The sequence below is a fragment of the Rosa chinensis genome, chromosome 2 (assembly GCF_002994745.2).
Source record: "Rosa chinensis cultivar Old Blush chromosome 2, RchiOBHm-V2, whole genome shotgun sequence".
In the NCBI taxonomy this organism is placed as follows: Eukaryota; Viridiplantae; Streptophyta; class Magnoliopsida; order Rosales; family Rosaceae; genus Rosa; species Rosa chinensis.
The window spans coordinates 17,673,015-17,684,176 of NC_037089.1; the positions used below are offsets into that span (position 1 = coordinate 17,673,015).

Consider the following 11,162-nt stretch of genomic DNA (forward strand, 5'->3'; position numbering starts at 1 on the left):
TACCCTTTTGGTCATTAATCTGGGCTCCGTGCATTCACTGTTGTCTGCTTTCTTTTCTGTCCTGGAAGCTAATTGGGGCTGCAATGAAGGGTCACTCTCGTCATTATAGCGCCAGTGTCTGACTGCTTTTGGCCATGAGAGAACTGATTCAAAGGACGCAAATGACAGTGACCATTCATCACCATCCAGTTGATATTTCCAAGACGATGGTTTTTACTAGATCCCCAGCTTTGGTAGTAATTTATAGCAAAGATGAAACTAAAACGATGTAATGGGAATTACCCTATTCGGGAACAAAGGAATCAGAGCATTCAACCACTTTTGGTGTTTAGGAGATCAGAAATTATTGAAAAAAGAAAAAAGATGGCAACCCTTTGGGAAAATCCGAAAATATATGGGATAACTTAAACTAGTAGAGTAAGTCAGTAACACATGGGGGTATAGAACACTCAGAATATCTAGCTCAAGATTTTCTTCCATTTTGGTTAGTTTGACTTTGACCAATCACCAAATATTCCCCAGAAAATTGGAATTTCCCTTTCCTCGTTTTTTATTTCTCTCTACCTTCATGCTACCAAACGACATCGTTTTGGTGGAAGATTTAGCGCTTACATAATAATAATAATGGACTTCAGCTAGCTTGATCAACTAGTTAGGACAATGTTGATGATTTGTGGTAAAAAGGCAGAGAAAAATGTTAGAAGGGTGGTCCAAATATCGATCTCAACTGCGCCTAGCGAGAGTGGAACCCATTATTTTTCTGCAGCCAGCCATTTTGTGAAGGTGGTCTAATTTGCGGTGGGAATCCTGATGATGCTGCAGCATTTAAAAATAACTCGGACGGATGACCCGATTGCCATTGTTGTCGATCACTCATCGACAGTGTGAGATCACTCCCAATGCGCGCTCCGACCTCGCTGCTGCTCGGAAACTGAATCTACATGACAATTCACGTTTTAGACCCAACGGCCACACTAATGTGAGAATACTAGTTACTAGCTGATTAAGAAATAACCTCACTTGATAATTTGGTGGGTTAAAAGTATGTGGAGGAAAATGGTGAGGCATTTGTGCCGGCGTCTCTCCGGCAGGGTTTCGGAACTGATTAAACTGCCCGTACTTGTGCATTTGAGTTGGGGATGGAGATTGGAGGTTTGTACGGAGCAGAAGCTGCATGGTTTCATTCTCCAGGTACCCATCTCTTCTACGCATTTCATTATCCTCTCTAGGCTAAATAATGAAGATAACAGAAAGTTTAGTACACCAAAATTTTAATTAGTGGTAGCATGGAATTTAGAAAGAATTTAAAGTCACAGTTAATATAAACCTTGGGCCGAAATCCTTGATTGTTCCTCCAATCGGCTTCGAATTGCATAGAGGCAGACGGCTGCTGTTGTTGTTCCATTGCAGCATTTTGATGGGTGTGATTTTGTGCAGTCCCAAAAGCCGGGTTATTCTTCTTCGATTTTGAATTTCCCAAACTCAAATCCAGATTGTGATCTCCTGCATTAATACTAGAAGGCTCTGCACAAATACATATCTAAATGAATATTTGCGAAAATTAAGATGAATTAGTAAAATTTAAATTAATTAATTACCAGTTGAGTTCAGCTCACTCTCATAAATGCTGGGATCAAAGTTAGTGACAGCTTCTTTGCCGTTACACTTGATTGCAGCTTTGTCATAGGCCCTACAAAAAAAATGTACAACAATTCTCACTCCAATCTTCAACTATTGGTTTGTTATCTGCCCAGAAATTAAGAAATTCAACATTACAAGCACTTACCTTGCTGCATCAATCTCTGTATCAAACAATCCCAAATAGACGTACCTGTAAGATCGATCATTAAGCTCAATAAGAGATCAGAAATGGGGCATTGTAATTTTCTTACCGATATTTCATGTCACCCGACAGTCAATCTAGACCAATAATCAAAATATACGGTCTAGATTGAGTCGGAAAAGAAAACATATGTGACAAAATGAGTGATAATTAAGAGTTGGGTTTACTTACTTTTTGCCTAAAAATTGGCCCATCCGAGCCTCCCATCTTCCACACTTATGCAAAGTCACTCCTCTATATTTCGAGCTACCTCTAGGGAACCCGGTACTTTGTCGGCGAAGTACATGCACAAATTCCTCCTTTGTTAAATTGCTCATCTGTTCCGCAACATATCACACCAGAGAATAATCATTCTTCCCCATATCCACAAAATTTCGTAAAAACCAAAAAAGAAAAAAAATGAAAAAGCTGATTTTACTGTTGATGATAAAACTGTTCAAGATAAGTATCGAAAAAACCATTATCGTAAAAAGCCAGGTTTTGTTGGGGCAAGAACTCAAGTAACTACTCACCTGTTTCAAGTCTTCTTCATAGTCGTCAATGTTAAAATTTATGTCAGCCTCTACTCCCCTGAACTTGATCGCCGCTCTATCATAAGCTCTGTAGAAAATAAATCAAATAAATAATTATCTCAAATTTTTCATCTTCTTGAGTCACATTTTCTGGGACAAATTTTTTGTTTGTTTCCCAAGAAAATGTAAAGATTTTTACGGCAAGCAAATAATACTCACCGAGCAGCTGCATGTGCTGTGTCGAATCCACCTATAAGGTGCCCAAAAAATAAAAATAAAAATCCATAAGAAAAACCATCATGGAAATTGTATTTGCAATGATAAAATAGGTGTCCTGTTGTCTTACCAAGATAAACTTGCTTCCCGCAATCCCTGAATCAAGGACAAAGAGAAATAAGAAGAAGAAGAAGAAGAAAATTGTGATTGGCCGGCCCTCAAAAATGTAAAGATGATGTACTTGAAAAATGGGGAATAGGGTAAGAGTTACTATTTTTGTTTACTAATTCCGTTAACTAATTAACTAACCATATATGGGATTCCCAACGGCCGGTCCTCCGGTAAAACGTCACCCCTCTGTACTGTGAGCTCCTCGACCGGGGCCCACGCCGGCTCTTCTTCATCGGCTGTTGTTGCTGCTGCTGCTGCGGCGACGGCTCCGCTGCTTTTCCGGGCCCGCCTGAGTCCGCCTGGCAGAACTTGACTCCGACCCAGTGGGCCCGCGGGAAAGAAGAAGAAGGCGAAGCAGCCGCTGCTCCCACAGCTCCGCCGGCCCGTGTGGGTTCCATTTCGGAGGATTCGTCCATCGGGAAGAACTGCCGGGTCACTGGCTGCGGATCAGTGCCGTCGACGTCGTCGTCGGTGACGGAGAACCCGAATATCTTGCTCCCGCGCTTCCTGTTGGCGTTGGGGTAGGCGTCTTCGTCGACGTCTGATCCGTCCTCGATGACCACGGCGGATGAGCTGGAATTGGACACGGATCCGACCCTCTTGCCCTTGTCGTCGTCTCCGTCGCCGGAGTTGGTCTTCTGCGAAGAGCAGCCTTCGGATTCATCGTCCACTGGTCTCTGATCAGGAGAGTCATTGAGATCCCACATTTTTTTTTTCCTCACTGGTCTCTCTAACTCAACACTACTTTGCTCAAAACTTCAACACAACTCTCGGCAAGATGTGTCAAACCCAAAATCCGTAAACAAACTCGGGTTTTGAAACATCAACCCCAGAATTGTTCCTCGCAACAAAAAACTGTCCGAATTAAACAAACAACAGAGAAGAAAACGAACAAAAGCCGAAAAACCTAAGACTCGAACAAACAAGAAAAGAGCGAGGAGCTGAGAAGCTCGAAGATCTATTGATGTATGGGAAGCTGCCCAATACAGCATATAGACGAGGCCAGTTTCAGTAGAGCTTTAGCTGAAGAATCACAAACCCCCCCTTAATACCTCTCTCTCTTCTCTTTCTAACCACTTGCCCTCCTCCTCCTTTTCTTTTCAATGACTCATAATACTCCATTTTTCCATTACTTTATTTTTTCATATTATGCAACTCAATCATTTTTATTATTATTTTTCTCTAGTATGTATTTTTGGCATACATATATATACACACACTAAACCCATTTCTGTACAACTTTACTGTTGGCTTTTTCTCTCTGTTTCTTTAATCATTTTTCTCATTGGTGGGTTCTCATCAGAGGGCCATAATCAGATGAGGATGAGGATTGATAAAAAAAGAAATTAAAAAAAAGATAGAACCATCTCTTTCTTACACAACTTTCCCACGTTAACCAAATCGAAAAGCATTCCCAGTCTCTCTCTCTCTCTCTCTCTCTCTCTCTATTTCCTTCCCTCTGTGCATTTTACCCACTAATGGAAATAGACAGCGGAAACACTAAAATAGATAGCTAATTACTCAATTACCTTTATTAGCAAGTTTGATTATTCAACGCGCGAGGTGTCTGTGTTTTTTCACCTGGTTTTTTTTTTTTTTTACCACGAGAAAGAGTAAATAGTGGGGGGAGGTCAGGGGTAGTTCGGGAAGAAGGGGCAATTATTGTGACTCGGAGAGCGGGGTGGGGGAGGGGGACTGGGAAAGGGAAAGGTGGGTTAACTTATTACTGGGTTTGGTTTGGTTTGGTATCAGAAAAAGGAAATGGGAATAATGGTGGGAAGAGGAAGGGGTTACCAAAAATGTCCAATCCAAGAGTACGGGAAGAGGGCCACCTTTTGCCTCTTTCGTTCTTCCAGCGGACCATTGCCTCTTCCTATTCGCTGTACCTCGTATTTTTAATCTCTCTCATTTCTCCCCACCACTCTCACATTTCGACTCGTGTGCTGCACTTCCTTGTCACTTAAAAAAAAAAAAAAAAATTTTAGTGGAGACTCCTAGTATTATTTCGGGATGTTCTCTTTATGCTTATTGTAATATGGGGTTCAGGTTTTACGTCTCCCCTTATATTCTGCAGTTTCATTAATCAAGTCTTGAAGGCAGCCGCACCAGCCCATTTTCAAAATAATAATAATAATAATAATTTTGACAAGAACCTTGTCACTTTAAATTGTGCAACTTTTTTCTAGCCTTTGAAATACTTGCAACAATTGGATGGCAAATCACACTAAATTGAAGTCTGTTTCCAATATAACAGCTAAAAGTGAAAAATTCTCAATTATCTGACTTAGTATTATAAATTTGATATTTTTAAAGATATCATAATTCCGGCGCTTTTTGAATTATAGTGATTTGAGCAACTCCAACAGTTTCCTTATAATTTATGTATTATAGGGAAGCAAAAGTCAAATATTAGCCTTTTTTTTCTTCTCCAACTCCAACAGATTCTCTATTTTACAACAATCTCTAAAATCTCCATAATTCTTCCTTAAAATTTTAGAGAACACCGTAAATTTAGAGAATTTGGTTTTCTCTTTCCTCATTATCTCTAAAATAGGGATAGTTATAGGGAATCTGTTGGAGCAAAAGAGCCTTATTTTTTCCTAAAATAGAGAAAAATCAAAATATGGGGAAGCTGTTGGAGTTGTTCTACGCAAGTGTAACGAGATGCTATCATTTTCATTTCAAAAATTATTATCTTCACCTGAAAAACTATGAACACTTGAACGTAACGATATATGAGCACAAATAAAATTAGTGTTCATGACTAAAAGCTATCGTCCCAAAAACAGAATCTATCGTCTCCAACCTAAGTTCTATTTGGGCATGCACTGGAAAAAAAAATTGAACGGAAAAAACTTATTTTTCCTTATGTTTTGTAGCTCTAAAATAAATTACAAACATTATCCACATTATATCATAATTAATCTTTCAAGAAAATAGTAATTGGAAAGTGAGATGTTTTAAACCCTGAAGAGATAAGTGTGTGAGTTTATATTAATTACTAACTCAATGTTGAAACCAGCTCAGATAGGCTGAGAGATAGATTTGTAGATTAAGAGATACCATAATGGAAGGTCATTTCTCTTGTCTAATGGTCAAAACATCACAAGCGTTCAGGTTTAGAGATAATGAAAGATATTACAAATAATGGTAGACTTATCAAAAGACACGACTAAATAGTCATTACTTAATCATTTTCACTTGATTTTATAACACAATAAATATAAACATAGACAACGAGTACATATTTTTAATTATAAACCTTTTGAATTATATCATATAATAGATGCTCAACAGAGGAATGAATGACAAATTCAAGTAAAACAAAACTACTGGATACCATTCTTGAACAAGCACATACTATGAGGCATTACGTGAAATTAATGTGGCAAGATTGCAAATGAAGGTACGTGTTTTAATATACTAAGAAAGTTTATGCTGAAGAAGTGCTAAGTGTGATATGCCCTAGCAAACCTCCAAGCCCTAGTGTTAAGGGTAAGGAGAAAATTTAGTTTATTTTCATTTGAACTTTGCCTATTTACTTGTTTTTGGTAACATAGTTTATAGGCTTTCTTACATAAGTGAGCATGGATACCGTCAAATGATCGGACATAATATATGTATTGCTGTGGTTTACCACAAACTCTTTAATTATCTACTCATAGATGGTAGATGAAGAATATGTAATGGTCCTTTCTGACTTCAGTATTAATATATCAACATGATATTCTTAAAAGGGTTCTTGACCCAAAGCACCAAAATAAGGGAAAGTTATCTCACTTACCCCAATAAGAGATTTTTATTCCCATTAACACAATTTAAAAGAAAATGACAAATATGCCCTCAGCTTAATTAATATACTACAACACTGCCATCCGATTCTCTCTCTCTCTCTCTCTCTCTCTCTCTCTCTCTCTCTCTCTCTCTCTCTCTCTCTCTCTCTCTCTCTCTCTCTCTCTCTCTCTCTCTCTCTCTCTCTCTCTCTCTCTCTTTCTGCCGGATTACGAACCCGACGTCTCCAACACCAGCTCGCTCCACTACGGAGGCTCCGGTGAGCTAGCGACGGCGTGTTCGTCTGGGCTGAGCGAGGCAAGTCTTCCTCCTGGAGCGGCGGAACCCTAAGAAGGACGACGGCGTCATCGCTAGGATCTCCCAGTCACCTCCGACGCCGGCTAAGTTGCCAAGAAGCTGCTGAAGAGCACCGGTAAGGGCGCCTGGATCTTCGGCACCACCTTCCTCATCCTCGTCGACCCTCTCATCATCGAGATGGACCGCAAGCAACAGCTCACCGAGCTCAAGTTCCAGCAGGCCAACATCCTCGACACCTCCGCCGGCTCGCTCATTCGGCGATCAAGTCAAATCGGGCCGGGTTCGAGCAATCGGGTACCTTACCGTTTCATTTACTAGAGAGTAGTGGCTGGGCTTGCAATCAAGTCGCCGGCAGATCTCGATGATGAGCTCCTCGAGGAGACACATTGATTCGATCATGGCCTCCGCCTCATCTCCTCTCTCCTCTCCTTTTTTTTTTTTTTTTGAGTATGGTGGCAGAAGGCCTATAAGGAGAGAAAAAGAAATGTTCTATTGAGAGGTAATAAAGGGTTATTTAAGAGCAATAGACGTCTATTAAGGGGCAATAGACGTTTTAAATTGATGTAATCTCCTCGTTTTTTTCTTTTAATCAAAGGCCTATTGGGGGCAATAGACATCTATTGGGGGGCAATATATGGCTGATAGTTGTCTATTGGGGGGCAATACATGGCTGATAGTCGTCTATTGGGAGGGCAATACATGGTTAATAGACGTCTATTGGGGGACAATACATGGTTGATAGACGTCTATTGCCCCCCAATAGACGTCTATTGGGGGGCAATACATGACTGATAGTCGTCTATTGGGGGGCAATACATGGCTGATAGTCGTCTATTGAGGGGCAATAGACGTCTATTAGGGGGCAATAGACGTCTATTGGGGGCAAAAAAACTTTCCGGTGGGTGGTAGCCGGTGATCGGAATCCGGCGGCCGGTGATCGGATTCCGGCGACCGGATTCCGGCGGCCGGTGATCGGAATCCTGCGGCCGGTGACCGGATTCCGGCGGCCGGTGACGGGCTCCGGCGAAGTCTCCCATGGTTTCTCTCTCTTCTATTTTCTCTCTCTCTCTCTCTAAGTAACAAGGAGGTGAGGGTAAAATGGTATTAAAAAAAAATTAAAAACAAAAAAAAAGGTATTAGGGAAGACTCCCTTAGAGTGTATTGGGTAAGAGAGAATTAAAAAAACTTAATGGGGTAAGTGGGAAAAAAATCCCTAGAAATGGGGTAAATGGACAAAAGCCCTTCTTAAAAAAAATATGTATAATAGATGCTCTTTATTCAAGAATTATAGATCCAACAATAGTATAAACCGGGGCACCCGACTTATACTTCTTATTGCAACCCTCACTTGGTTTGTCCTACACAATAGTATAAACCAGCTCGAGAAACTGAGTCAAGAATTGGACAAGAAATCTCAAACTATTGGGCCAGGTCAGGAGGCTCCACTACATCAATTCTATAGAGGGAGTGAAGACCATATTTCATTGAGTCGACTTCGATCTCACAGCCAAATCCTATAAGATCACTCGAAACAACCAGCAGAGAGATGCTAACAAATCCATCTGGCGAGCATGGGAGATTGGAATAGTATAGATCAAGTTTAGACATCGTAAATCCAAAAAGGACCAACAATTAATGATGGATGGATGCGAGATTAGGGCCTAAAAGACAAAAGAATTGTTGAAGTCAAACCCACCATGATACAAACCCTGTCATTATAGAACCGAGTACAAGTTGCTAAGACTCGATCATAATCATCTTTAGAGAAAAAATGAACATGGAAGCAACTATAATCCTTTCACTAAACATTATACTGCTTCAAGAAGCTGAGATTTGGCTCATCGATCATTCATAAAAGTTGAAGCATTCGCTTATTACTACAGAATAATAGATGATACAAAGAAACAAAAGCATTAGAAAACACCTAATCGTCATTGAAGTTTTTCATATCAATTGTTGTCAAAGCTTAAACATAAGCAAAACAAACTGTCATTCGTTTAATTTATGTTGTGGATAATAGAGGATAATGCTTTATACATTAAAGCCCTAGAAAGTTCTTATGAAACCTTAGTCATTTTTAAGCTTAATTACCAAAGGAATGAAGAGTTGGCCAAAAAAATTACCCTAGGAAAATGAAAATTCAATTAGAGGACGTGGGAGAGTTTGTGCAATTGTGTGCCAAGAGGGAAACAAATATGGTATAGGAAGGGTTAGAAAAGGGTGGTCACGTTATAAGGCACCAGACAAAATTCCCAAAAGCCCCAAAACGTCTAATCCTTAACATCTCATCATCCTTATTCATTTCATTTCATGATGCATATACAAACCTTCCAATAATGGAAGTGGGACGAGGCTTTCGTTCAAGAGGTTATTTTCCCCAAGTGGAAACAGTTCCTTCAACGTGGGCCTACCACTCTCATTCAATTATGTTGGCCCAGGCCCACCTATCGCTCTCCCTATCCTTTCATAGGCCCACAACCTCTATTATCCTTAACCTAATCGCAACGTGTACCGGCTGGATATTTCCGACATTATTCTTTTTTATTATTACCAGTAGAATCAAAACTTTAATTTTGCGAAATTGGGTGGTTGACATGTGTTGAACTGTTGACCATCCCATGGGACCTAAAAAGATCTTAATATTTTTTAAATGGAAACATCATTTTACAAATAAATAATATGAGCGAAATTACATAAAATAACTAATCATTCAAGATTACGACATAAGAAATCATATTTAACTAATCCTCTTATGATATTGCGAGCGTGACACAAAAAACATTGACTTTAAGACTAGAAATCAGAATTGTTTGAGCTTCACAAAATAATTAAAAATAAAAAAGGAAAATGAAGTGACTATTACTATTGTTAGCAATATGTCAATGACAAAAGCAAGAAGACACCCATTGCCACCCACAAGTTCTAGAATGTAGTCTCCTAAAAAATAAAAATAATAAAAAATTATAAAATGTAGTTGCATACCAATTTGGGATTTCACCTACTAGATCACAAAATTTACTTTATTTTACAAAAGCTTTAATACTATGACTAAATTTAATTAGGTACCCATTTCCTAATTTGGAATATGGGCTTCATTAAAGTTACCGGTTTCACCAAGCAAATGTACTAAACTTCAACTTTGTATTAAATGTGGATTATCTATGAAGGAACTCATATTCCTAATCCTAATCTTGACTTTTAAGTTAATTGTTTGCTTACTTTAATAAACAAAAACATAGGCATAGACATCTAGGTGAATAGGAAGCCTATAGAAAGTGACGAAGGGTATCATAATATTTATGGGATTTAACTCTTAAGTTTGTTCAAGTATAAAGACCAATGTGTATGCTTAATATAAGATATGTCATTGTTATGAACTACAAGAGGGAGTTTGGAAATACATATCAAGTAACTCAAGTTTTTTTTTTTGAGAAGATCAAGTAACTCAAGTTAGAGCAGTAGTTATGTATAAGCATGAATTATTAGGAAATTTTTTTCGTGATGAACAGTTATTTTAACAAAATTAATATTAGGTGCCTTGATTGCAACTCTCAATTTAACAAAAAAACGTATGTACCCAAGTCGATTGATTGGAGATGTCAAATGTGCCATATTGATTACGTTGAGTCTACTTATTTTAAGTTCAAGTTCACATGTGTAACTCCAGGTGTGGAACCCCCACACCCGGGTTCGAATCTCGTCGACGCTTATTGGAGTTAAATCCCAATATATTCTTGATGGCCAGGGGGGAGGAAGCGTTTTGACAAGATCCCCCGAGCACGGATTAGTCTCTGGGCCTAGGAAGCTTTTGAGGACACCGTGTGATTGACAAATAAAAAAAAAAGTTCACATGTTCAAACAGAATTAAAACATGACAACTATTTTCATAAGTGCTACCTAACATTTTAATTAGCAACTAACAAATCACTGTGGTATGTTCAGTCTATGAGTTTTTTCCTCCTTACGTATTATTACCAACAAATGTGCTAAATGAAATTTAGTTATAAGAAGAAAAGAAAAAACAATTAGAAAATGGGAATGACATGAATCAAACCTTTCTGGTCACAGGCCCGGACTTGAGATTTTGAGACTTGAGGCGAAAAATAAAAATGGGCATACATTTTTTTTATAGAAAAGAAAAAAAAAGTCAAAAAAAAATATTTACAAAAACAATTGAAAAGAAAATTAAATACATAACAGAAATGAGATTCGAACCTAGTCTAGGAGTAACATAAAGGAAAGGAATGCAACTTGCCAACTAAATCAATCTTATTATTTGGTAAAAGACTTACATTTTATTTACTTAATAATTTTATGAAAAAGACTTCAGT

General features: G+C 38.7%; 1 protein-coding gene across 3 annotated transcripts; it reads right to left on the reverse strand.

Moving 5' to 3' along the window:
• Positions 1 to 391: 391 nt before the first annotated feature.
• LOC112187948 (floral homeotic protein APETALA 2) lies at positions 392 to 3,888 on the reverse strand. 3 transcript variants are annotated; one of them, XM_040514750.1, is made up of 10 exons: positions 2,881 to 3,888; positions 2,702 to 2,727; positions 2,575 to 2,605; positions 2,356 to 2,443; positions 2,015 to 2,160; positions 1,787 to 1,831; positions 1,599 to 1,690; positions 1,328 to 1,524; positions 1,021 to 1,230; positions 392 to 931 (listed from the first exon to the last, which is right to left on the reverse strand). In XM_040514750.1, the coding sequence occupies exons 1-10, from the start codon at positions 3,447 to 3,449 to the stop codon at positions 734 to 736; spliced, it is 1,602 nt and encodes a 533-aa protein (XP_040370684.1). In that variant the 5' UTR covers positions 3,450 to 3,888; the 3' UTR covers positions 392 to 733. The 3 variants fall into 3 exon arrangements, with proteins under 3 accessions (XP_040370684.1, XP_024182694.1, XP_024182693.1); XM_024326926.2 differs by having other exon boundaries at positions 392 to 937; positions 1,617 to 1,690; positions 2,881 to 3,886; XM_024326925.2 differs by having other exon boundaries at positions 440 to 937; positions 2,881 to 3,881.
• Positions 3,889 to 11,162: the final 7,274 nt, after the last annotated feature.